The sequence below is a fragment of the Piliocolobus tephrosceles genome, chromosome 7, assembly GCF_002776525.5.
Source record: "Piliocolobus tephrosceles isolate RC106 chromosome 7, ASM277652v3, whole genome shotgun sequence".
NCBI classification, from domain to species: Eukaryota; Metazoa; Chordata; class Mammalia; order Primates; family Cercopithecidae; genus Piliocolobus; species Piliocolobus tephrosceles.
The window spans coordinates 28,255,264-28,277,485 of NC_045440.1; the positions used below are offsets into that span (position 1 = coordinate 28,255,264).

Below are 22,222 nucleotides of genomic sequence, written 5' to 3' on the forward strand. Positions count from 1 at the left end.
ATGGTGGCAGGCGCCTGTAATCCCAGCTACTTGGGAGGTTGAGGCAGGAGAATCGCTTGAACCCAGTGAGCCGAGATGACGCCATTGCACTCCAGCCTGGGCAACAAGAGTGAAATACCATCTCAAAAAAATATATATCCATATGTATACATGTATATATACACACACACATATATGTATATACATGTGTATATATGTGTATATATACATGTACACATATAGATATACATACATATCTATATATACACACATATATTTAGATACACACACAAATTAGCTGGACATGGTGGCATGCATCTGTACTCCCAGCTACTCGGGAGGCAGAAGCAAGAGAACTGCTTGAACCCAGGAGGCAGAGATTGCAGCGAGCCAAGACTGCACCACTGCATTCAAGCCTGGGAAAGAGAGCGAGACCCTGTCTCAAAAAAAAAGAACATTAGAAAAACTTAAACCAGTCTTAAGGAGGTACAAGGTCAGAATGGAAAAGATCAAGCAGCTTCATACAGAAACCTGCTTGAATCTATAGAAACACCCCTAACTGGTTAAAATACCAGAAACCTCATCTTAACATTCAAAGGTTCTAGTGAACTCTCATGTGTATAAAACTTCAAAGCTTGTCTTCAGTTCCCTTTCACTCCTCTGTCCTTTCTTTGCCCTCCTAACAGGGCACACCAATCTTCCACTGAAGTGCCCCAGTCTCCCTTGGCAGTGACCCTTATCTTGTTCCCTAAGGAGACTTAGCTGTACTATCTTATTATTCTGAGTTTTACATTTGGGGAGGTGATATATGTGAATCTTTTCTATAAACAACAAAGGGCCGGGAGTAATGGTTCATACCTGTAATCCCAGCACTTGGGGAGGCCAAGATGGGAGGACTGCTTGAGGCCAGGAGTTTGAGACTAGCCTGAGCAACATAGTGAAACACCATCTCTACCAAAAAATAAAAATAAAAAAAAATAAATGACAAGGAAGTGCAAATACACAACAGATAAAAGAGGAACACTCAGGTGGGGTTTGAAACCTATACTCTGCCTCTTTTCCTCCCTTCTCTCCAGGGACCCTCTGAAAGAACCTCATAAGAACATCCCTAGGGTTCCCCAGAGTAGCTTGAAAGTCACCAATTAGTCAACTTTTTTTTAGTCACCTCTCTTTACATTAACTCATTATTTTCTTACAATCCCAATGATCTGCCGTACTATGTTCAAAAACAATCTTGAGTAAGCTGGGCGCGGTGGTTCATGCCTGTAATCCCAGCACTTTGCGGGGGCTGAGGCATGTGGAACCCCTGAGGTCAGGAGTTTGAGACCAGCCTGGCCAACATAGTGAAATCCCATCTCTACTAAAAATACCAAAAATTAGCTGGGCTTGGTGGCAGGAGCCTGTAATCCCAGCTACTCAGAAGGCTGAGGCAGGAGAATTGCTTGAACCTGGGAGGTAGAAGTTGCAGTGAGCCAAGATCATGCCACTGCACTCCAGCCTGGCAACAGAGCGAGACTGTCTCAAAAAAACAGGCAACAAACTGCATTCTCTTTTACTCCATATCCTTCTACTAAGGAGAAATGGAGTAAGGATTTAGTGGAACATACATAAAGTAGAGCTGTGTTTCTTCTATCAGTTAAAATTTCTACTGTTTCACTGATGAAGAGAGGATAGTTCTAATTGCAATACCCTTGCAACTATCCCCTAAATCACATTTTAAAGTTTTAATAAGGGTTTGTTTTAAATTGGTTCCTACTGGTTGCTGAAAAGTAACTGTGGTTTTAAATGGCAAAAAGCATTAAACACATAAGACATAAAACCGGGGTTTTCAGGTTATGAAGCTTAACTAAGTGTACAATCTCTGATGAGTTGGGAGGCTTGGAGATTTAATTATTTTTTTAAAAAGCTATTTGTTGGCAGAGGCTTCCAGACCATTTCTAAATTACTTTTTGAAAACATTTACCAAAAGACTAAGGTATGACTACCACATAAAATTATTGTTTAGGGAGACAGAACTTCTGCATGAACTTTTCCCTTTGGGAAAACGTGTTTTTTTTAAAAAAAAAAAAAAAAAAAAAGGTAACATTTATTTGTGCCTAGGCTAATAGAAAGAATGAGACTAAGCCCCTTGTTTTTATTGATTATTTTTAAGATGAAACAGACTATTACAACAATATTTGAGATTCCACAGAGAACTGCATGCTTTTGTTATTAAAAGACTTTTTTTGAAAAATTTGACCTTTACCTCTTATGAACTGAATATAGAGGTTTCAAGCATTTCTGCCAGCACACAGTCATTCACAACAACCTTCTAGAGCTTATTTTCTACCTTTTCCTACAGAAGGTAATACTCACCAGAAGGCCATCACCACCACTGAATGATTCAAAGTTTCAGAGCTCAAAAGTGATCAGAACTCACAAATTAGCATAATTAGTCCAAAGCTTGATTTAAATGTTTGAAGAACAGCAAACATCAAATAATATAATACCAAATAGAATATTAAAGTCTCTATGAGGTAATAACTCATCAGCTACAACCACCTAAGACTGAGATTTTCTGTACTTAATTTCTATTAGTACAACACCTTCATTCTTAATGCTTCCTAGGGCATCACAGGTTTTAGAAATTACTGTATTTTTAGCATTCCACAGTAATGATCATTTCAAAAACTGCAATATACATCTGCATGTTACACTGACATACAACACATAAGTATTTTGTCACACATCAACTTTTAGCCTCAAATAATAGAATACAAAAAGCTATAGAGGACAAAACACCACAGAATTTTTGAATATCCCCCTTTCCCAATTGTTAACAGGTAGCACTTTTTCTAAAGAGAAAGTGACGAAAAATCCAAAATTTCTGCATCCAATGTTTGACTCCAACTTTCTACTTTATCGTCTCCTGGTACCACCATATCCTAGAATGAGAGGGGTAAAATTTACATTAGTTTTTAAAAATGCATTAGAATTGCTTATAAAATTACAAGTCATACATGTTTATTGTTAGCAAATGAATGAGATAGGAGGAAAGGAAAGAGTGAGCCACTAGGTGGAACTGGGCTGAGCAGGACAGTGCATCGCCTCCCACAGCAACCTTCCCAATCATTGAGCCTACACTCGCACATGGTTGCTGGGAATGACAGTTAGGACCCCAAAAAAGAAGATGCATTCTATAGTGGAGCCACCATGGTACAGGCAATACTCAAAGTCTAAGCCAAAAAGACAGAGGCCAGTGGCACATAAGCCATGCCCTGAAAGGGTTATGGACTTCAGATGGTTAAGCATTATTTAGACACCATGCACACACACACAGGCTACAGGATGACAAGTCTTCCTATCTGGAAAGTCTCTCAATTATTTTCAGGTTTAGATTATTTGGTCTTTATGATTTTCTTTCATATAATTCCCATACATTTCTAGTTGATAGTCATGATTTATTGCAAGTCTTCTTTCCACTGAGAAGGAGTTTTCTTCTGTCATATATATAATATAGATATATAAAAAATATATATAAATGAGTTTTCTTCTGTCATGTCTTACCTAGCCATATATATTAAGACATCATGACAGATGTCTTATATATGTTTATATATTTATATATTTATTTATATATATTTATATTTTTATATATTTATTTATATACATTTATATATATTTTTATACATACATACATATATATAGATAGATATATATAGATTTTTTTTTTTTTTTTTTTTGAGACAGAGTTTTCCTCTTGTCGCCCAGGCTGGAGTGCAATGGCGCAATCTCGGCTCACTGCAACCTCTGCCTCCCAGGTTCCAGTGATTCCCCTGCCTCGGTCTCCCAAGTAGCTGAGATTACAGGCATACACCACCACACCCAGCTAATTTTTGTATTTTTAGCAGAGACAGGATTTCACCCTGTTGGGTAGGCTGATGTCTCGAACTCCTGACCTCAGGTGATCCACCCCTCAGCCTCCCAAAGTGCTGGAATTATAGGTGTGAGCCACCGCGCCTGGCCTTACCTAGTCATATTTTTATATATTCTCCCAACTCCTTTTTTTCTCCCCAGAAGTACACACTATCTCATACTCTAACACCACAGATCAGTTTTACCTGTTTTTGCATGTGTATTTTATAAAATATAACTGCTATCATCATAGTGTATATATTCTTTTGTGTCTGGCTTCTTTATATTTGGTAGATCTATCCATGTTATTGCACACAACTGCTTATTTTCTTAGTTGCACAGTAACCCACTGCAATACAGCAAACATAACTCAATTTATTCATCCATTTTACTGCTGATGGATACGTGGGCTGTTTCCAGTTTTGGGCATTTATGAATAGGGATGCTATAAACAGTCTTGTGCTTATCTGCCAGCATACAAGTGTATGCATTTCTGTCGCTATATATCTGAGAGCAAAACTGCTATGTCCTAGGTATGCACAGGTTCAATTTTAGGAGGTAGTACCAGTTCTTCTAATTGAATGTATCAATGTATATCCAAACCAGCATTATGAGAATTCTACTCACATTTTAAAACACATTTAAATGTATTTTTCTATCAATTTCAAGAATTAATCACTGTTCTATAACTTCTTTCTCCTGAAAGACAAATCTACTCCACAGCAATCTCTCATGGCCTCCTTACCCAGCAGCTCCCATTTTCTTCCAATTAGATTTGATGTTTAATCCAGTTATTCCTTTTTTATATATATCTTTGCTTTTTACAAAATATTCTCTCAGCATTCCAGTAAACATTATATTTTTGAAAATTAAAATATACCTCAATATCTTTTTTGAATGTTACTGAATTTTAAGTTTAAGCTTCTACTTAGAAAAGTCTAGTTTAGAACTTAAAGGATCACTAGAGATCACAGAATTAAATATATGTGGAAGCTAGCATCCAGTAAGGTTCAAGTTAAAACCTTGGTCTATGGTAGAGCTAAGTCCAAATCAAATCCCTGTTTGATTTTTAAAGAATGTTTAGAAGTGGGATCTCAGTTAATTGTGCTATTAATATTTTTGGTAGGTACACACCAAATAAAACCATGGTGGCTAAATAGATAATCATCTTCTAAAGTTCCAAAACTATTTCTGTGCTTTACTCCTAGGTTAAAATGAACTTGTATTTTTTGCTCTTACCTGACGCAGTTCTGGTTTTCGTGTCTGAGTTTGAACATGCCGAATAGCTGCCCAAGCCTCCACGAAGGGGTGAGTAAGCTCTATTCCATGTGCCAGGGTAGGAGGGAGGATAGGACGGGTAGTACCACGAGTCGGAGAAGGGTGTTGCCGCTCTTTAAAGGCATAAAAGTAGGTTAGGCATTTTTTTCTTGTGGCTATAATTTTTAAATACCTTCCTGTTCCTAAATTGTCGGAAAAAAAATACCTTTATCAAGTATTTTTTTCTGAATGTTCTGGTATATCAGAATTAACATGAAATAAAAACTGTTTCATATTTCTGCCATTATTATGGTCATTGCTTTGGGGGAAAGTGACAGGGAGTCAATGCTCTTTCTTTCTGAATTTGTCCTCAAATAAAATCTAAGCTTAAACTACCATTAATACTTCATATTCCAAAATCTGGCCCCAAGCTCTTTCCAGCCTTACTTTTATCATTCTCCTACCAAACCAGACTAACTGTTCCCCAAATATTGTATTCTTTCCTGCCTTCTCATTTTCTCAGATGTCAACTAAACAGTCTTTTTCTTATCTTATAATATCTATGAGGGTGACATAGGAAGAAACACAATGAAAGAAAATAACATATACAATACTGATCAAAACACATACAGTGTACCTTCCCCCTTCCCAGAGAATCTTATTTAATAGGTTAATGTCACCAGAATTTATTTTCCTTAGCGAAACTAAATGCAGTTAAATTGTAAGCAGAAGTCTCTTGAATTAAAGAGCAAGAGAGATAAATGCAAAAAGCTTACCTATTGCTGCCAAACAAATATCCTAGTATTCCACCAGTTCCCAAGCCAGTCCAGAACCCTGGTCCTGAATTTTCATACTGTTGTCCTGTAAAAGCACTGCCAAAACCAGAAGTTGCACCATGGCCAGTATTCTGCGGTCCTTAAAATAAAAATGATTTATTATGTATCCTCACTTAAACATGACATAGTCTACGAAAGCAAAGATAATATAACCAATATAACACTTCAATTATTTCATCTGTACTGAACTATTAATAATACTAAGGCATCAAGTTATTAACAAGTTGTATTCAAAGACGTATTTGTAAAATACTGGTTTATAATGAAGGAGAGCATTTCCCATAGATATGGGAGGAGAGGGATAGATTTTAGGACTGGGGAGGGTCTTGCTATAAAATTCTACCTCCATTTTTTGGCTGTTATAAACAAAACTGCTATGAACACTCCTGTGCATCTTTCTTGGTGCACCATGCACTCACTTCTCCCAGGTACTTATGTAGGAATAGAAATGGGTAGGCATATGCTTGGGTTGTTTTACCATTTTAACTCCTACCAGCAAAGTATGAAAGTTCCAGTCACTCTACATCCTTGCTCACACTTGGTACTCTTGTCTTTTTAACATTAGTCATTATGGTGGTTATCTGGTGGCTAAAAATAATCTCCCTGTGGTTTTCATCTGCATTTCTCTGAAGACTAATGATGCTAAGCACCTTTGCTTATTTTTATTGACCATGTAGATCATGGGTTGGGACCCCAGCACTGGTCAGTGGCCTATTAGGAACTGGGCCACACAGCAGGAGGTGAGTGGCAGGCAAGCAACTGAAGCTTCATCTGTATTTAGAGCCACTCCCCATCACTTGCATTACTACCTGAGCTCGACCTCCTGTCAGATCAGCAGCAGTATTCGATTCTCACAGAAGCATGAACCCTACTGTGAACTGCACATGCGAGGAATCTAGGTTGTGTGCTCCTTATGAGAATCTAATGCCTGATGATCTGTCACTGTCTCCCATCACCCCCAGAAGGGACTGTCTAGTTGCAGGAAAACAAGCTCAGAGCTCCCACTGATTCTACATTACAGTGAGTTGTTAATTATTTCATTATATATTACAATGTAATAACAACAGAAATAAAGTACACAATAAACATAATATGCTTGAATCATCCCAAAACCTTCCCTCCCCGCCCCATCCCACCCCAACCCAACCCCTCTAGTCCGTGGAAATACTGTCTTCCACAAAACTGGTCCCTGGTGCCAAAAAGGCTGGGGACTGGTGAAGTAGATGTCTTCTCTTATTATAAAATGGCCATTCAAGTCCTCTTTGGAGGGCTTGTCTGCCTGGTGCTCAGATTTATGGGAGTTCATTTTATGGTCTAGACACATATATATGCCGGAAATATGTTTTGTAAATTTTTCCCAGTCTGTGGCTTGCCTTTTCACTCTCCTAATCGTGCCTTTTGATGATTAGATGTTCTTAATTTAAATAAAGTCTAATTTACTAAATAAAGTCTTTTATGGCCAGTACTTTTTACGTTCTGTTTAAGAAATCTTTACCCATCCTAAGGTCATAACAAATATTCTCCTATGTTTTATTCTGGAAACTTAATTGTTTTGCCTTTTACGTTGAGAATTATACTACTTAAAGAATTAATTTTTATGTATAGTGTGAGACAGGGTTCAGGGCAAATGATTGTTAGCAAAGTTGATCAAGTTTCTCTGATTAAGAGTACTTATAATTTAATCAGGCTTTTTTTTTTTTTTTGAGACAGGGTCTCGCTCTGTCACTCAGGCTGGAGTGCACTGGTACGATCTTGGCTCACTGTAACCTCCACCTCCCGGATTCAAGTGATTCTCATGCCTCAGTCTCCCAAGAAGCTGGAATTACAGGTGCCCGCCACAACACCTGGCTAATTTTTGTATTTTTATTAAGAGATGGGATTTTACCATCTTGGTCAGGCTGGTCTCAAACTCCCGACCTCAAGTGATCTGCCCACCCCAGCCTCCCAAAGTGCTGGGATTACAGGCGTGAGCCATGGTGCCTGGCCAATCAGGCATTCTTAACATAGCGATCACAATATACCTTGGGAGAGAGCAGAACAGAAGAGGTAAAAGAAGTTGAAAGTAAAAAACAAAATGAAAAGATAAACCTCCTTTGGTTTCCCAATGCAACGATTTTCTATTTCAAAACCAAGCGCAGGATGCACTAACCTCACACCCACCCTATTTATGGCCACTGCGAGGGAAACATACCTGTGAACTCAGACTTAAAGCCTGGGGGAGGAGGTCCTGCTGAGTTGGTGAATCTCTGGTAACGGTGGGAAAATGGAGGATACTCAGAATACGGTGGAGGAGAATACTGCCCATCACTCAGGAACAGCTTATAGACTACAAAGGCGATCCCAAGGAGCACCACGATGGTAATCAATCCACCCATGTTACAAGAATCCGCCGAGTACCACTTATAATAATAATCAGAGAAAGAGGCAAAGCCGTGCTGCTTTCCAGACTCCTTCAGTTTCTGCAGGCCAAGTTCCGTATAATCTAAATTGTACTCCAAGCCACAAGACCCTCTTAGTACATACTGGTCTTCAGAGGACTCATAGCCTTCACAGCTCACCACAGTTTTTCCAAATTTGTACGCAATATCTAAGTCGGTCTTACATTCCCACTGTGAAGAAAAATAGAAACAGACTATTAGAAACAAACTTTTTTTTCATTAAATATATGTTACTTGGGGGCCAGGCGTGGTGGCTCACACCTGTAATCTCAGCACTTTGGGAGGCTGAGGCGGGTGGATCACGAGGTTAGGAGTTCAAGACCCGCCTGGCCAAGATGGTGAAACCCCATCTCTACTAAAAATACAAAAATTAGCCGGGCACAATGGCAAGTGCCTAGAATCCCAGCTACTAAGGAGCCTGAGGCAGGAGAATCGCTTGAACCCGGGAGGCAGAGGTTGCAGTGAGCTAAGATCGTGCCACTGCACTCTAGCCTGGGTGATAGAGCAAGACTCCGTCTCAAAAAAAAAAATGTTACTTGGGCTATATATCCGTCATAAAATTGCAAAATGAAGCAAAGGAATGATCCGCAAAATTCACGACAGTAAGTACTCGTGACTAGAAGGGAGGGAAAATGAGGGGCTTCAAAGATAATGGTGGTATCTGTGTTCTACTTCTTATGCTAGATAGTGCGTACACGAGTATTCACTTTATCACTATTCTTCATTCTTTACAAATACATGTTATATATCCATCTGAACATATTAAGTATTCCATAATTTATACAATTTAAGCAAACTGCGAAAATGTCAACTTTTTGCCATTGTTGTTCAAGAGGCTTTCTTTAAAAATACAGATTTCTTAAAAGATGCTAAGGCTCAAAACAGCATCATATATGAATGTCTGGTAGCTACACAAAGCAACAGAGATATTACACAACCCTGTGAGAAAAAAACCTTTCTACACAAATTTTATAAAACCACGGACTAACTTTCCAGGGTCCAATTCTATGTAATTCTCTTGTATATTTTAAAGATATTTAGAAAAACGCAAAACGAACCCAGGCTAGCCCCAAAAATGTCCACCTTAAAAAAAACATATGCCCAAGTTTGGTCTATATTCTATATTTTGTGGTGAAAAAGCAATATGCTTCTTTAACTCTTAAGATACAAGCTAAAGGCTGGGTGCGGTGGTTCATGCTTGTAATCCCAGCACTTTGGGAGGCCAAGGCGCGTGGATCACCCCTGAGGTCAGGAGTTTGAGAACAGCCTGGCCAAAATGGCAAAACCCTATCTCTACTAAAAATACAAAAATGAGCTGGGCATGGTAGCGCATGCCTATAATTCCAGCTACTTCACAAATAGAGGCTGAGGCAGGAGAATGACATGAACCCAGAGGTAGAGGTTGCAGTGAGCCAAAATCATGTCACCGTACTCCAGACTGGGCGACAGAGGGAGACTCCGTCTCAAAGAAAGGAAAAAAAAGATACAAGCTAAAGTAGATTTAATTGGTTCTGTTGCCCTTCTGCAAATTTTTGTACAAATGATTTTCCTCTTTCAAAGTTCAGACACACTATTTTATTTCATTTATAACAGCCTTATTGAAATACAATTCACACATACCATACAATTCACCCATTTCAATGGTTTCTAGTATATTCACAGTTGTGCTACCATCACCACAATCAATTTTAGAATATTTTCGTCACCCCAAAGAAATCTTGTACCCATTAGCAATCACTCTCCATTCTGCCCTCTGCACCCCTCCCAACCAACTTTCTGTCTATATGGATTTCCCTAACTGGACAGTTCACAGGAATGTAATAATACAATATGTGGTCTTTTGTGACTGGCTTCTTTCACTTAGCATAACATTTTCAAGATTCATCCACGTTGTAGCATGTATTGGTACACATGCTACATAATATTTATTTGCACGGATATACCACATTTTATTTATCATTCATTAGTAATGGACATTTGAATTGTTTCTACTTTTTGGCTATTATGAATAATGCTGCTATGTACATTTGTATGCAAGTTTTTGTGTGGACATGTGTTTTCAATTCTCTTGGGTGTATACCTTGGAGTGGAATGACTGAGGCATACATGGTAACTCTATGTTTAAACTTTTGAGGAAATGCCAATTTTCCAAAGCAGCTGGACCATTTTACATTCCCAACAGCAGTGTATAAGGGTTTCATTTTCTCGACATCCTCACCAGCCTTGTTATCTTTTTTATTATAGCCATCCTACTGAGTGTGAAATGGTATGTTACTGTGGTTTTGATTTGCATTTCTCCGATGGCTAATAAGGAACATTTTTCATGTGCTTATTTGTTACTTATGTATCTTCCTTGCAGAAATGTCTATTCAGAGGCTCTGCCATTTTTAACTTGGTTGTTTTCTTATTGAGTTGTAAGAGTTATTTTATATTCTTAATACACATCCCTCACCAACTATGATTTGTTAAGCTTCCTCCCATTCTGTAGGCTGTCTTTTCACTTTCTTGATGATGTCCTTTGACGGTCAAAAGTTTTTCATTTGGATAAGATGCAGTTTTTCTTTTGTTGCTGTTGCTGTTACTACACTGTTTTTAAAATAATTTTATTTGGAGGAAGATTTGTAAGTTTGCTGACTTAGGTAAATAAAACAAGCTAAACTTATATTGGTATTTCATGTTAACTACCACTTCCTTAATCGTGCGTACTACAAGTAGCTTCTAAGTACTGTATTTAAATTTCAACTCTTGGAATAGAAGGAGTTTCTCTCCTGCTACTAAATGGCCTCTCTCCAGCTACTAAACATAAGCCAATGTATGATATGCTCAACACTCCTTTGCTCATGCTATTCCCTTCTCTAGCCCTTCCTCTCTAAAAATGTTATCATTCCTTCCTAACACAGCAGAAATACCTCATCCTTTAAATCCCAATGACTTCAACTAGACGTGACTTTATAATGTTGTGTTGGGACCTACATGTCATCTGAGTACTTGTCTTACCTCTTCTACTACTAAGAGAGCTTCTTCATTCTACCTTATCCATTTTTTTATATTGCAATTAATACATGTTTAATGAATGACATCACCAGTACTGCCTTTTTTTCCCATCAAGACTGTAAAAGTCGTAAGTCAAGTGGGAGTGAGACTTCCGCTATAACCCAGAGGATTCTATGATTCAACTTAGCAGTAATGGGGGAAAATATTGTGAAGGAGGTATCACCCAGTACACATCAACTTCCTCTCTGAATTGCAAAGACCATGCATAAAGGTTGTATCAAACAAGAATATCATTCTGATGGAGAGGCGAAATCGTCAACACAAGTTTCTTGCCTTGTGACCAGTCGTCTTAAATCCCTTTTGAAAGCAGTCAGAATACAAAGTAGAAATATGTAACTAGTGATTTAAACTGAATTCATTTAACAAAATCTATATTTAAAGCATACTCAGTTTGGGAACTTCAAGGAGATGCTCTGCTCGTATACAAAATACCAGTGTCCCAAAGACAATAAATGAAACCTGCTGAAATGCTTCCATTCAAAAGTAACCACCCTCAGTTATAAGACAATTTTAAAATCAAGTGCTAGAAGCACAATAGAGATATATGAACCCCTACTATTTACGATCTATAATTCCTAATTATCTCAACTTTGTCTTAAGGGTAGGTTGGTATTCTTTGAGGAATGACAGGAAAATGACAACCACAAGAGATCCCCTATCCCTCACCATCAAGTATATAAAAAGTTGTGAAAATTTACAAGTATCTTAGAAGGAGGTCATGGTACAAAAACTACAATAAGTATTTTCAGGCTTTAAAATCGGTGCATTTATTTTGGAGGCCATTTCTTCCACAGGAAGAGTGACTGATTTACTTACATATTTTAGGCTGATCTGAGATTTCTAGTATGTGCTCCCTCAAAATACTGAATAATGTCCCAATAAACAATTTACTGAATAAAAACCCCCATTTAGACTGCCATCACTGTAGTGGATATTACCTGTACATCATACCCATCCCAGCCTTTGTTCTGACACTGTATGACTTTTGGGGTATAAGAATCACAACCAGCTGTGCCTCCAACACATTTCAACTGTGGGATGGGATCCAGCCTGCGGGAGGTGGTATAGCGGTCATAGTGGAGGGTAAGAGCTTTTACATCCCGCAGCAACATTCTGTCTGAAATAGCAAGAAAACAGAGGAACACAAAGTAAATATCATGTCAGAGAAAGAAAGGTTCATCCTAACAAAACTCTCGTCATAGGAAATGCCTTTCTCGCCTTCTGAGAATGGCTAAGAGAGGATGAATCCACCTCTCAAAGCTATCCCAACAACATTCAGGCCTTCTGCACAAAATTCAGGTCACACTTTTAAGATCTCCCTGCATTTCATGCCAGATGCTTCTACAGCACAAGTTGTACATCATTTTTGCTAAATCAAAAGAATAAAAAGTTCACTAACTGAAACATTGTACTACTGTGTAATAATAATAGTGGTTAATTAAAATGACAAAAATATAAGCATGTTCCTGAAGCACATTTAATGATTTAAATGTCCATCAACAGGTGAAGAGATTAACATATTCTCATCTATTACAGTGAAATATTCCACAGCAGTTAAAATGAGTGAACTAGAATTCATGTATCAAACTAGATAAATGGCAAAAACATTTTAAACAAAATACAAGTTGCAGAATGTTTTGTATGATAGCTTTACATAAACCTTTAAAGAAGGCGAAACAATACTACATACTGTTAATGTCTATATATGTATATAACAACAACATGAAAACACATATGGGAAGGATTAAACACCAAATTCAAGTAAGTATCTAGTCTAGGGAGAGAGAAAGGAAAGAGATTTTATCTCTATTCCTAATGTTTTATTACTGGGAGTGGGGGATTTGTAGCAAATATGGTACAATGTGATGATTCAATAAAACTGGGTGATGACTACATGTATGTTCACTGTACACTTCTGTATGTTTAAATACTTTAGATATTTCACAATTTTAAAAATCAAAACTATTTAAACTATTTCACAAACTAAAAAATTTAAAACATAGTGACAAGAGACTTTGAAAGGAGGAGTCAAAACAGTAAAATTATGTCTGGCATTCCTGTACAAAAATGAATTTCTAGGTCAGGCATGGTGGCTCACACCTATAATCCCAGCACTTTGGGAGGCCAAGGCAGATAGATCACCTGAGGTTAGGAATTCAAGACCAGCCTGGCCAACATGGCAAAACTCCATCTCTACTAAAAACACAAAATTAGCCGGGAGTGGTAGTGCATGCCTGTAATCCCAACTACTTGGGAGGCTGAGGCGGGAGAATTGCTTGAACCTGGGAGGAGGAGGTTGCAGTGAGCCAAGATCCATTGTACTCTAGCCTGGGCAACAAGAATGAAACTCCATCTCAAAAAAAAAAAAAAAAAAAAGAATTTCTATGTATTGCAAAATAAGGACAAAATCTTCCTATTTATCATGTTGTGGATTATTGATGGAAGATGCTGTGGATTGGCTCAGTCAAGATCCACTTCACCCTCAAACAGGTGTGCCTTTCTGCAAAGCAAAAGGAATCCCAAAACCTCTTGCAGCTGTAGTTGACAAAAGCAATTTCAGTTCTGCCAACCAGAGGGACTAGAGCAAAATCCGGAAAGCAGACCCTAGACTTATACAGTGCTCTGTCCTTCAGCTAGCAAACACAGGCATGGAGACCGTGGGTTTTCAAACTGATAGCATCCTCTAATCAGCTTCCTGGCTGTCAAGAGGCTTGACATGAGCAACCTATTTTTCAGTGTGGCAGATGTAATAGGCATGACTTTCTATCATTTTGTGAGTACCCAATTCCCTATAACTCAACCTGTCAAATTAGCAGAATTTGCAGCCTCCCAAAATTCTACTAAAACTGTAATAAATACATTGTTTTAATGATGTGAATGACTGCGGTCAGGTAAAACCAAAGAGGAGATGACAGAAGAATTTTGGAAGGAGAAAGCAAATGGACTAATGGTAGGTGACTAGACCCAAGTGAAAGTCAAATGCCAGAACAGCAAAGGGGGGAAACTACTGAGAATCAACTTGATGTACATAACAGAATCCAAAAAAAAAAAAAAAAAAAAGGCAAAACAAAACAAAAAATGGGAAATGGCAGCTCTGGAATGAGAGATGCCTGAAATATACACTACAGTGTGAAAGCTACTTGAGAACAAGCCATATCCCCAGATCCTCTCCCCAACTCCACACTGTTCTAACTCCCTCTTCCCCACTAAGGAAACTGTCTGGATATGTATTCTCTGGAGAGGATAAAACTGAAGAGATTTGCATTGGGGACCATCTGGCATAGTAGAAGGCATGGGTACAAAAACAACCAAACAGGGAACCCAAGTGACTGTGTGCACTCTGACAGATGAAATCACAGTTCTCCTTTCCCACATCGTGCACAAAATGCTAACAGCCATCCCCTTGTCCTCTGTAGGAGACTGGATGACTACTCCCTTGGTAATCTAACTAAGAAGAAGTACCTAAATACAGTGGCATCAGGAACTTCCTCCAAAAAAAGAGCAACCTAGGTAACCCTATTGTGAAGTTCAAAATCAAAACTGCAATTGCACACTGATAGCTTCCGATGAGCTTTTTGGTTCCCCAGGGTTAACCATGAGCAGGGAGCCAAGGATTACTAAAAATATGACAAAAGTCCCTGCTGTGGTTTGAATGTGTCCCCCAAAGTTCACGTGTTGAAAACTTAATCCCCAATGCAACCGTGTTGAAAGATGGGACCTTTAAGCGGGCTCTGCCCTCATGAATAGATTAATGCTGCTCTTGCAGGACTGGGTTATCGCAGCAGTGGACTCCTGATAAAAGGATGAGTTAGGCCCCTTTCCCCTCTTTCACTCTCTCCCTTTTCTGCCTTCCATCATGGCATGACACAGCAAGAAGGCCCTCACTAGATGCCAGCACCTTAATATTGAACTTCTCAGCCTCCACAACTGGAGAAATAAAGGTAGTTTTTTAATAAATTTCCCAGTCTGTGGTATTGTGTTACAGTAACATTAAACAGACAAAACAGCCCCTAACATGAAATATAGCAACCAGGACAGAACAGGACAACAACAAAAGGAAGCAGGAGGAAAAAAGAGACCATGCAGAAGAAGAAAACTTTTTAAAAAACACTCTAATATCCTCAGAGAGATAAGAGAAAAAGACTGCATTAATAAAACAACCATTTTTAAAAGGAATACTCAGAGAAAAAACAAGAGCTTCTGGAAATTAAAAACAGGACAACTAAGATTAAAAACAACAGAACTGCCAGGTGCAGTGGCTCATGCCTGTAATCCCAGCACTTTGGGAGGCCAAGGCAGGCAGATCACTAGCGCCCAAGAGTTTAAGATCAGCCTAAGCAACATGGCAAAACCCTGTCTCTACAAAAAAATTATAACATTAGCCAGGTGTGGTGGCACACACCTGCAGTACCAGCTACTCAGGAGGCTGAGGTGAGAGAATCACCTGAGCCTGGGGAAGTTGAGGCTGCAGTGAGCCATGCACTCCAGCCTGGGTGATAGAGTGAGACCCTGTCTCAAAACAGAAATAAATAAATACATGCATACATACAACAGAACTGTTAGAAGAAAATCTTCTAGCAAGTAGAGCAAAAAGACACCGTGCGCGGTGGCTCATGCCTGTAATCCTAGCACTTTGGGAGGCTGAGGCGGGTGGATCACGAGGTCAAAAGATCAAGACCATCCTGGCCAACACAGTGAAACCCTGGCTCTACTAAAACTACAAACATTAGCTGGGCATGGTGGCATGTGCCTGTAGTCCCAGCTACTCGGGGGGGCTGAGGCAGGAAAATTGCTTGAATCCAGGAGGCAGAGGTTGCAGTGAGCCGAGATCATGCCACTGCACTCCAGCCTGGCGACAGTGCAAGGCTCCATCCGAAAAAAAAAAAAAGAAAAAGAAAAAAGAAAGTAGAGCAAAAAGACAAGAAAGTAGGAGGGAAAGGCCAGGCACGGTGGCTCATGCATGTAATCCCAGCACTTTGGGTGGCCGAGATGGGCGGATCACAAGGTCAGGAGTTCGAGACCAGCCTGGCCAACATGGTGAAACCTCGTCTCTATTAAAAATACAAAAATTAGCCAGGTGTGGTGGCAGGCACCTGTAATCCCAGCTACCCAGGAGGCTGAGGCAGGAGGATCGCTTGAACCCGGGAAGCAGAGGTTGCAGTGAGCCGAGATGGCGTCACTGCACTCCAGCCTGGGGGACAGAGTTAGAGAGTTAGACTCCGTCTCAAAAAAAGAAAAGAAAAGAAAAGAAAACAGACAGGAGAGAAAAAAAAAAAAAAGAAAATTACCAGTTCAGGACCAGTTCAGAAAGTCCAAAAATCCAACAACGGTTTCAGAAAGAATGAACAAAGGAATCTGATTAGACAAACTCCAGGCTGTAATTCAAGCAAAACTCCCACACAGAAGGACTTGAGTTGTCATACTGAAAAGGCCCAACAAAAACCCAGGCCTGAGAAACAGACCACACAGAGGCACACAAAAAGTGAATTTTAGAACACTCTAGACGAAAAAAGATTCTACTAATTGCCAGAAGAATAGGGGGAAAACAAGCCATATAGAAAAGATAAGACTTAGAAAAGCTTCAGATATCTCAACAGGATAGAAAAAGAAAATGGAGAAATGTATTCAAAAACTCTAAAGGAAAGAGTCTGGCTGGGTTTGCCAACCATCGCTTTGCTAATGGTAGAACACACTGATGTTACAACATATCCTATGATGTATTTCCCACAAGTATTTAATATGAATCTAATCAATCCAATAAACTTAAGGTCAATATCCTATCTATGTAAGAAAATATATATATAAAGAGACCTAAATATACTTCCAACCAGGAACCCACTAGGGTTTTTGGGGGAAATAAATTATGTTAAAGGTCCTGTGAACAATGTTTTTTTAAAAAAAAAGAACACATAGCTTACCAGATAGTAAAGGTTACTATAAAATTATTATCATCGGTCAGGCATGGTGGCTCATGCCTGTAATCCCAACTTTGGGAGGCCAAGGAGGGCAGATCACCTGAGGTCAGGAGTTCGAGATCAGCCTGGCCAACATGGTGAAACCCTGTCTACAAAAATTAGCTGGACATGGTGGCACACGCCTGTAGTCCCAGCTACTTGGGAGGCTGAGGCAGGAGAATCACTTGAATCCAGGAGGCGGAGGTTGCAGTGAGCCGAGATTGCTGCTACTGCACTCCAGCCTGGGAGACATGAGTGAAACTCCATCTCAAAAAAAAAAAAAAAAAAAAAAAAAGGCCGGGCGCGGTGGCTCAAGCCTGTAATCCCAGCACTTTGGGAGGCCGAGACGGGCGGATCACAAGGTCAGGAGATCGAGACCATCCTGGCTAACATGGTGAAACCCCGTCTCTACTAAAAAGTACAAAAAAAACTAGCCGGGCGAGGTGGTGGGCGCCTGTAGTCCCAGCTACTCGGGAGGCTGAGGCGGGAGAATGGCGTGAACCCCGGAGGCAGAGCTTGCAGTGAGCTGAGATCCAGTCACTGCACTCCAGCTTGGGCGACAGAGCAAGACTCCGTACCAAAAAAAAAAAAAAAGACTATAATCAAACTAGTAGGGAATTGGAACAGAGACAAGGAAATTGTGAAACAAAAGAAAGATCAGAAATAAATCGAGATACATGTGGGAATTCAGTACGATGAAGTGGTCTTTTTAATTTAGTGGATAAAAGATGTCTTCTTTAATACGTAGCAGTGGCATAATTGACTATGCAGCCACAAGAAAATCCACCTAAAGCTATATAAAAACTTAATTCCACATGGGCTAAGGATCTAAAATTTCCAAAAACTATATTAAAATAAACTATGCTACATTAAACACAAGCTACTACTTCCTCATAAATAAAAAATAAAACAATGAAAATGTTCAATGGTTTAGCAAAATCAGACTGTGTTAATAATAAATTGAATTTATTGTAACAGAGTTGCAAAAATGCAAAGAACACTGAACTAAGTTGGTGTCACTAACTGGCTATGTCTTTGGCCAAGGCACTTAATTTACCTGTGTAGAAGTTTCCTCACCTACAAAATTAAAATGCTATCAACCTTGAAATGTGTTGTGAAGCTTAGATGTAATTTATTATCTGGCAGAGTACTTGAAGCATAACACATGATCAGCTATGATAAACATTACTGAAAGTTTTAAGATGGAATAGCATTACCATAATCCTATAGCATCTTTCTTCCCTAGAGATTCTTAACGTCCCAGAACAAAATTCTAATACCCGCGCCCCAGTATTTACATCAGTCAAGGGACACAGGAGCTCCCTGAACTCCAGACTCATAAATCAAAATCCATGGCAGGTCTCAAACAAGATAAACAAAACCAAACTCTTCTAAACCTGATCATTCCACATTCTTCCACATCTCAGGAAATGGTAACTTCATGCTTCTAGTTGCTCAAGCCAAAAACCTTGGATTTCTCCTCATCTTCTCTCCTCTCACTCTTACATCTAATCCTTCAGAAGATCATGTTAGCTCCACCTTCCAAACAGGTGACAAGAGAATCCAGCTACTCTAACCAACTCCACTGCTCCTCCCCTGGTCCAAGCGGTCACCACTCTAAGAACTTACTGTACAATATTAAAATAGATACCAATATATATTAATTCACTGGTTTACCTGCTTCCCTCCTACCCTCTTCGGTCTGTTTTCCACAGAGCAGCCCAAATGACCCTTTAAAGATATAAGTAATTTCAGGTCATTTACTCCTCCTCCCCACTTCAGGTTTCCAGTCAAATGTCACCCTAGCAGTGACTTCCCTGACCAATGTACGTTTTTTAAGTCTCCACTTCTGCCCACACAACATGTCCTCCTCACCCTGTTTATCATACACGGTGCATACCAATTTTCACAATATAGCATGCTATTTACATGTTTATCTGTTTATTGCTATTTCTCCCCAATAGAGGTAAAGTCCTTGGAAGCAAGACACTGTTTTGTTCACTGCTGTATCCCCAATACCCTGAAGAGTAACTTAAGACTACATTCAATAAAGAATTTTGAAAATTCTTTGGTAATCTCTTTAGAACGGTGCTAATTTTTTTTTCCAGACAAATTACTGCTCAACGTGAGCTAAAGGGCATCCAAGTCAAACAAAAGATAAATTAGGGAGCTGATTAATGCTTTACTAAAAGACTTAATAAAGAGTATGCCAATGAAGTACCTTCATAAAAAAAGTTCCTCAAAGTAAACTTTGAGGAAGAATTTACATAAAACAATCGAGTTTACTCTGCAAAATATTTTGGTGCTTTGTGTTCCAGAACAATAGTTTTACAGCGTAGATAAACGAGGAAGTGGTTCATCTTTAAATCTGGTTCTTCTTTTATAGTTTTTATAGTTCTTCTGACTCTTCAACTGTAAACTTCCTTTTTAAATTTATTTACCAACTGATTCAAAGTTCAACAAATTAATGTTTCATTGTAGGTTTTCAACTGTAATTCTGATCAAGTCTCCCACTCATATACAACTTTCTAGAAATACAAAAGAAAAACGTACAGACATTTAAATACAAAGTGGCTTTTTATTTTTTGATAATAAAACGTCCACATCAAATGACTACTCAACGTGATGTGCTTGCAAATAGCACCTTCGCTCTCATTTCAGCATGTAAGAATAAAATAGGCTATTACAGAAATAAACCTGTTGCTTAAATTCGACAATGCAGGCATTTCCAATCACCAAATCACAAAGGCAATATGCTTTCCATGCCATCTTTACTCCGCGAACCAAAAATGATGTCCTTTTTTTTTTTTTTTTTACAAAATTACAATGTAACAGCATGCGTCATTTATTAAATGAAAAAAGTCAAAATCTGCATGTAAGTATATAGACATATAGTATTAATTGCACGGAATATTACTGATCCCATGAAAATTCTTTAGACAATTTTAATACCGTACTGACATAAAAGAACCTCTTCCCTAGAATCCACTTAGCATGTGCCACCACCAAAAAAAAAAAACAAAAGAGACAGAAAATTATTTTTTAAATTCTTCTCTACGGTGAAAGCCAAAGGGAAGAGCTGGTGCCGCGCGACTTACTTCACTGCAATCGTCAGAATAAGAGGAAGAGGTTCTCATAAAAACGCGGTGGCTCACGCCTGTAATCCTAGCACTTTGGGAGGACGAGGCGGGTGGATCACGAGGTCAGGGGTCGAGACCAGCCTGGCCTATATAGTGAAACCCCGTCTCTACTAAAAATAAAAAAAATTAGCCGGGCATAGTGGCGGGCACCTGTAATCCCAGCTACTGGTGAGGCTGAGGCAGGAGAATCTCTCGAAACTGGGAGGCGGAGGCTGCAGTGAGCCGAGATCACGCCACTGCACTCCAGCCGGGGCGACAGTGTGAGACTCCGACTCAAAAAAAAAAAGAAAGAAAGAGTGCAATCTGCGATTCTGCTAACAGACCTGCGAGGTCTGCAGCCCTGTCCACTAAGAGTGACTCAGAGACTGCGAGTGGCAGGCAACGGCCGGCGACAGCAACAGGCAGCCATGACAACAGCCGGCCACGATGACATCACACAATCACACAGCCATGACAACAAAGCAGATGCGCAGGTGAGTGTCCAGCTCTCCAGTCATACTTAGAGATGAGAAAGAAGACGGTGGGCAAATTCCGGGAGTCTGGGGCAGGGAGAAAGGGGACGTTGAGGATCCCCAGCCGTCCCGCCCCGCCCACTCGAGCCATCCCTACCCGCCTACCAGGACGCCTGTGAAGAGCAGCGGAACCAGGGAGGGCACGAACAGCAAAGAGGCCGGACATGGGGAATCCGGGCACCTAGGCTCCGGGAAGACGGCGCACGGAAACGCAGGGAAGCCTGCACCGGCTGACGGCGGCGGAAAAGGGCGAGAGAACCGCCTGAGGGCCCCGGCAGCACTCACCAGGGTCGTTCCAGCCCAGGGCAGGGCCCGCGGTGAGCAGAAACAAATGCAGGCCGAGAAGCAAGCAGTGCCCGGCCGCTCCCGGCCCGCAGGCTACGGCCATGGCGCTCGATGAAGATGGCGCTGGGCTGTCAGACACCTGCGGGCCGAACCCGGGTACGGCAGCGCGCGCGACGCTTCGCAGCGACACCGAAACCTCTGGCGGCGGCGAAAGGACTGTCCAACTGCAGAGTCGCAGCCGCAGCCGCAATGGGTCAGTGCGCCAACCCTACGTCACTGCCGCCGCGGCCAGTGGGGCGCCGTGAGTGGCCGTCGTTGGCCCCGCCCCTGGAGCGCAGCGCGGTTTGGGGCGGGGCGAGGCGGTATGGGCGGGGCCGAGGACCCGGCGAGATGCGGCAGGAGGCGGGTTCGAGGCGCGGCGCCATGGTGTGGGCTGGGCCGAGGGCCTGACGCGGACGCGGATGCGCCCGCGGGCGGGGCGAGGGCTATGAGCTGCCTTGTTGTGTCTGGTCTGAGATTCGGGAAGCTTCTGTGCGTAGGCGCTGCAGTTTGAGAGGCTGAAAACGTCACGACGCGAAATCTAAGAAATGTAGTCAAATTATGTATTATTAAAGCCTCAATAACTGTACCAAGGGAAGTTCTGTGCTTTATTCAGCTCTGTGTGTTCAGCACTTAGCATAGCGCCTGGCGCATGGTCAGTGTTCTTTGACTTGTTGCTAAATACAGAGAAGATTCAGCCGAAAGGTAGCGGGGAAATATTATTGTCTGGTTTCAAGGCTCAGAACCTTTACATGGTTCCTTACGCATGGAGGCCGGAAGACTGTATAAAATGTCAGGTGGAGAAAATATTGTCTGAATGAAGAACCAACCAGA

The 22,222-nt window shown here is 40.5% G+C and overlaps 1 protein-coding gene across 2 annotated transcripts; it reads right to left on the reverse strand.

The window, feature by feature from the left end:
* Window positions 1–2,103: 2,103 nt before the first annotated feature.
* On the reverse strand, window positions 2,104–21,819 carry SARAF (store-operated calcium entry associated regulatory factor). 2 transcript variants are annotated; one of them, XM_023214627.3, is made up of 6 exons: window positions 21,350–21,819; window positions 12,397–12,575; window positions 8,158–8,575; window positions 5,907–6,045; window positions 5,113–5,264; window positions 2,104–2,903 (listed from the first exon to the last, which is right to left on the reverse strand). In XM_023214627.3, the coding sequence occupies exons 1-6, from the start codon at window positions 21,450–21,452 to the stop codon at window positions 2,878–2,880; spliced, it is 1,017 nt and encodes a 338-aa protein (XP_023070395.1). In that variant the 5' UTR covers window positions 21,453–21,819; the 3' UTR covers window positions 2,104–2,877. The 2 variants fall into 2 exon arrangements, with proteins under 2 accessions (XP_023070395.1, XP_023070396.1); XM_023214628.2 differs by lacking the exon at window positions 12,397–12,575 and having other exon boundaries at window positions 21,350–21,716.
* Between the last annotated feature and the right edge of the window lie 403 nt (window positions 21,820–22,222).

Bases quoted from the DNA above. Each gene is read 5' to 3' on its own strand.
- SARAF (XM_023214627.3), bottom strand. From the start codon at position 21,452: ATGGCCGTAGCCTGCGGGCCGGGAGCGGCCGGGCACTGCTTGCTTCTC. The intron at 12,576-21,349 runs GTGAGTGCTGCC...TTGCTATTTCAG, and splicing joins CCTGGGCTGGAACGACCCTG to ACAGAATGTTGCTGCGGGAT. The intron at 2,904-5,112 runs GTAAGAGCAAAA...CTCTCATTCTAG, and splicing joins GAAAACCAGAACTGCGTCAG to GATATGGTGGTACCAGGAGA.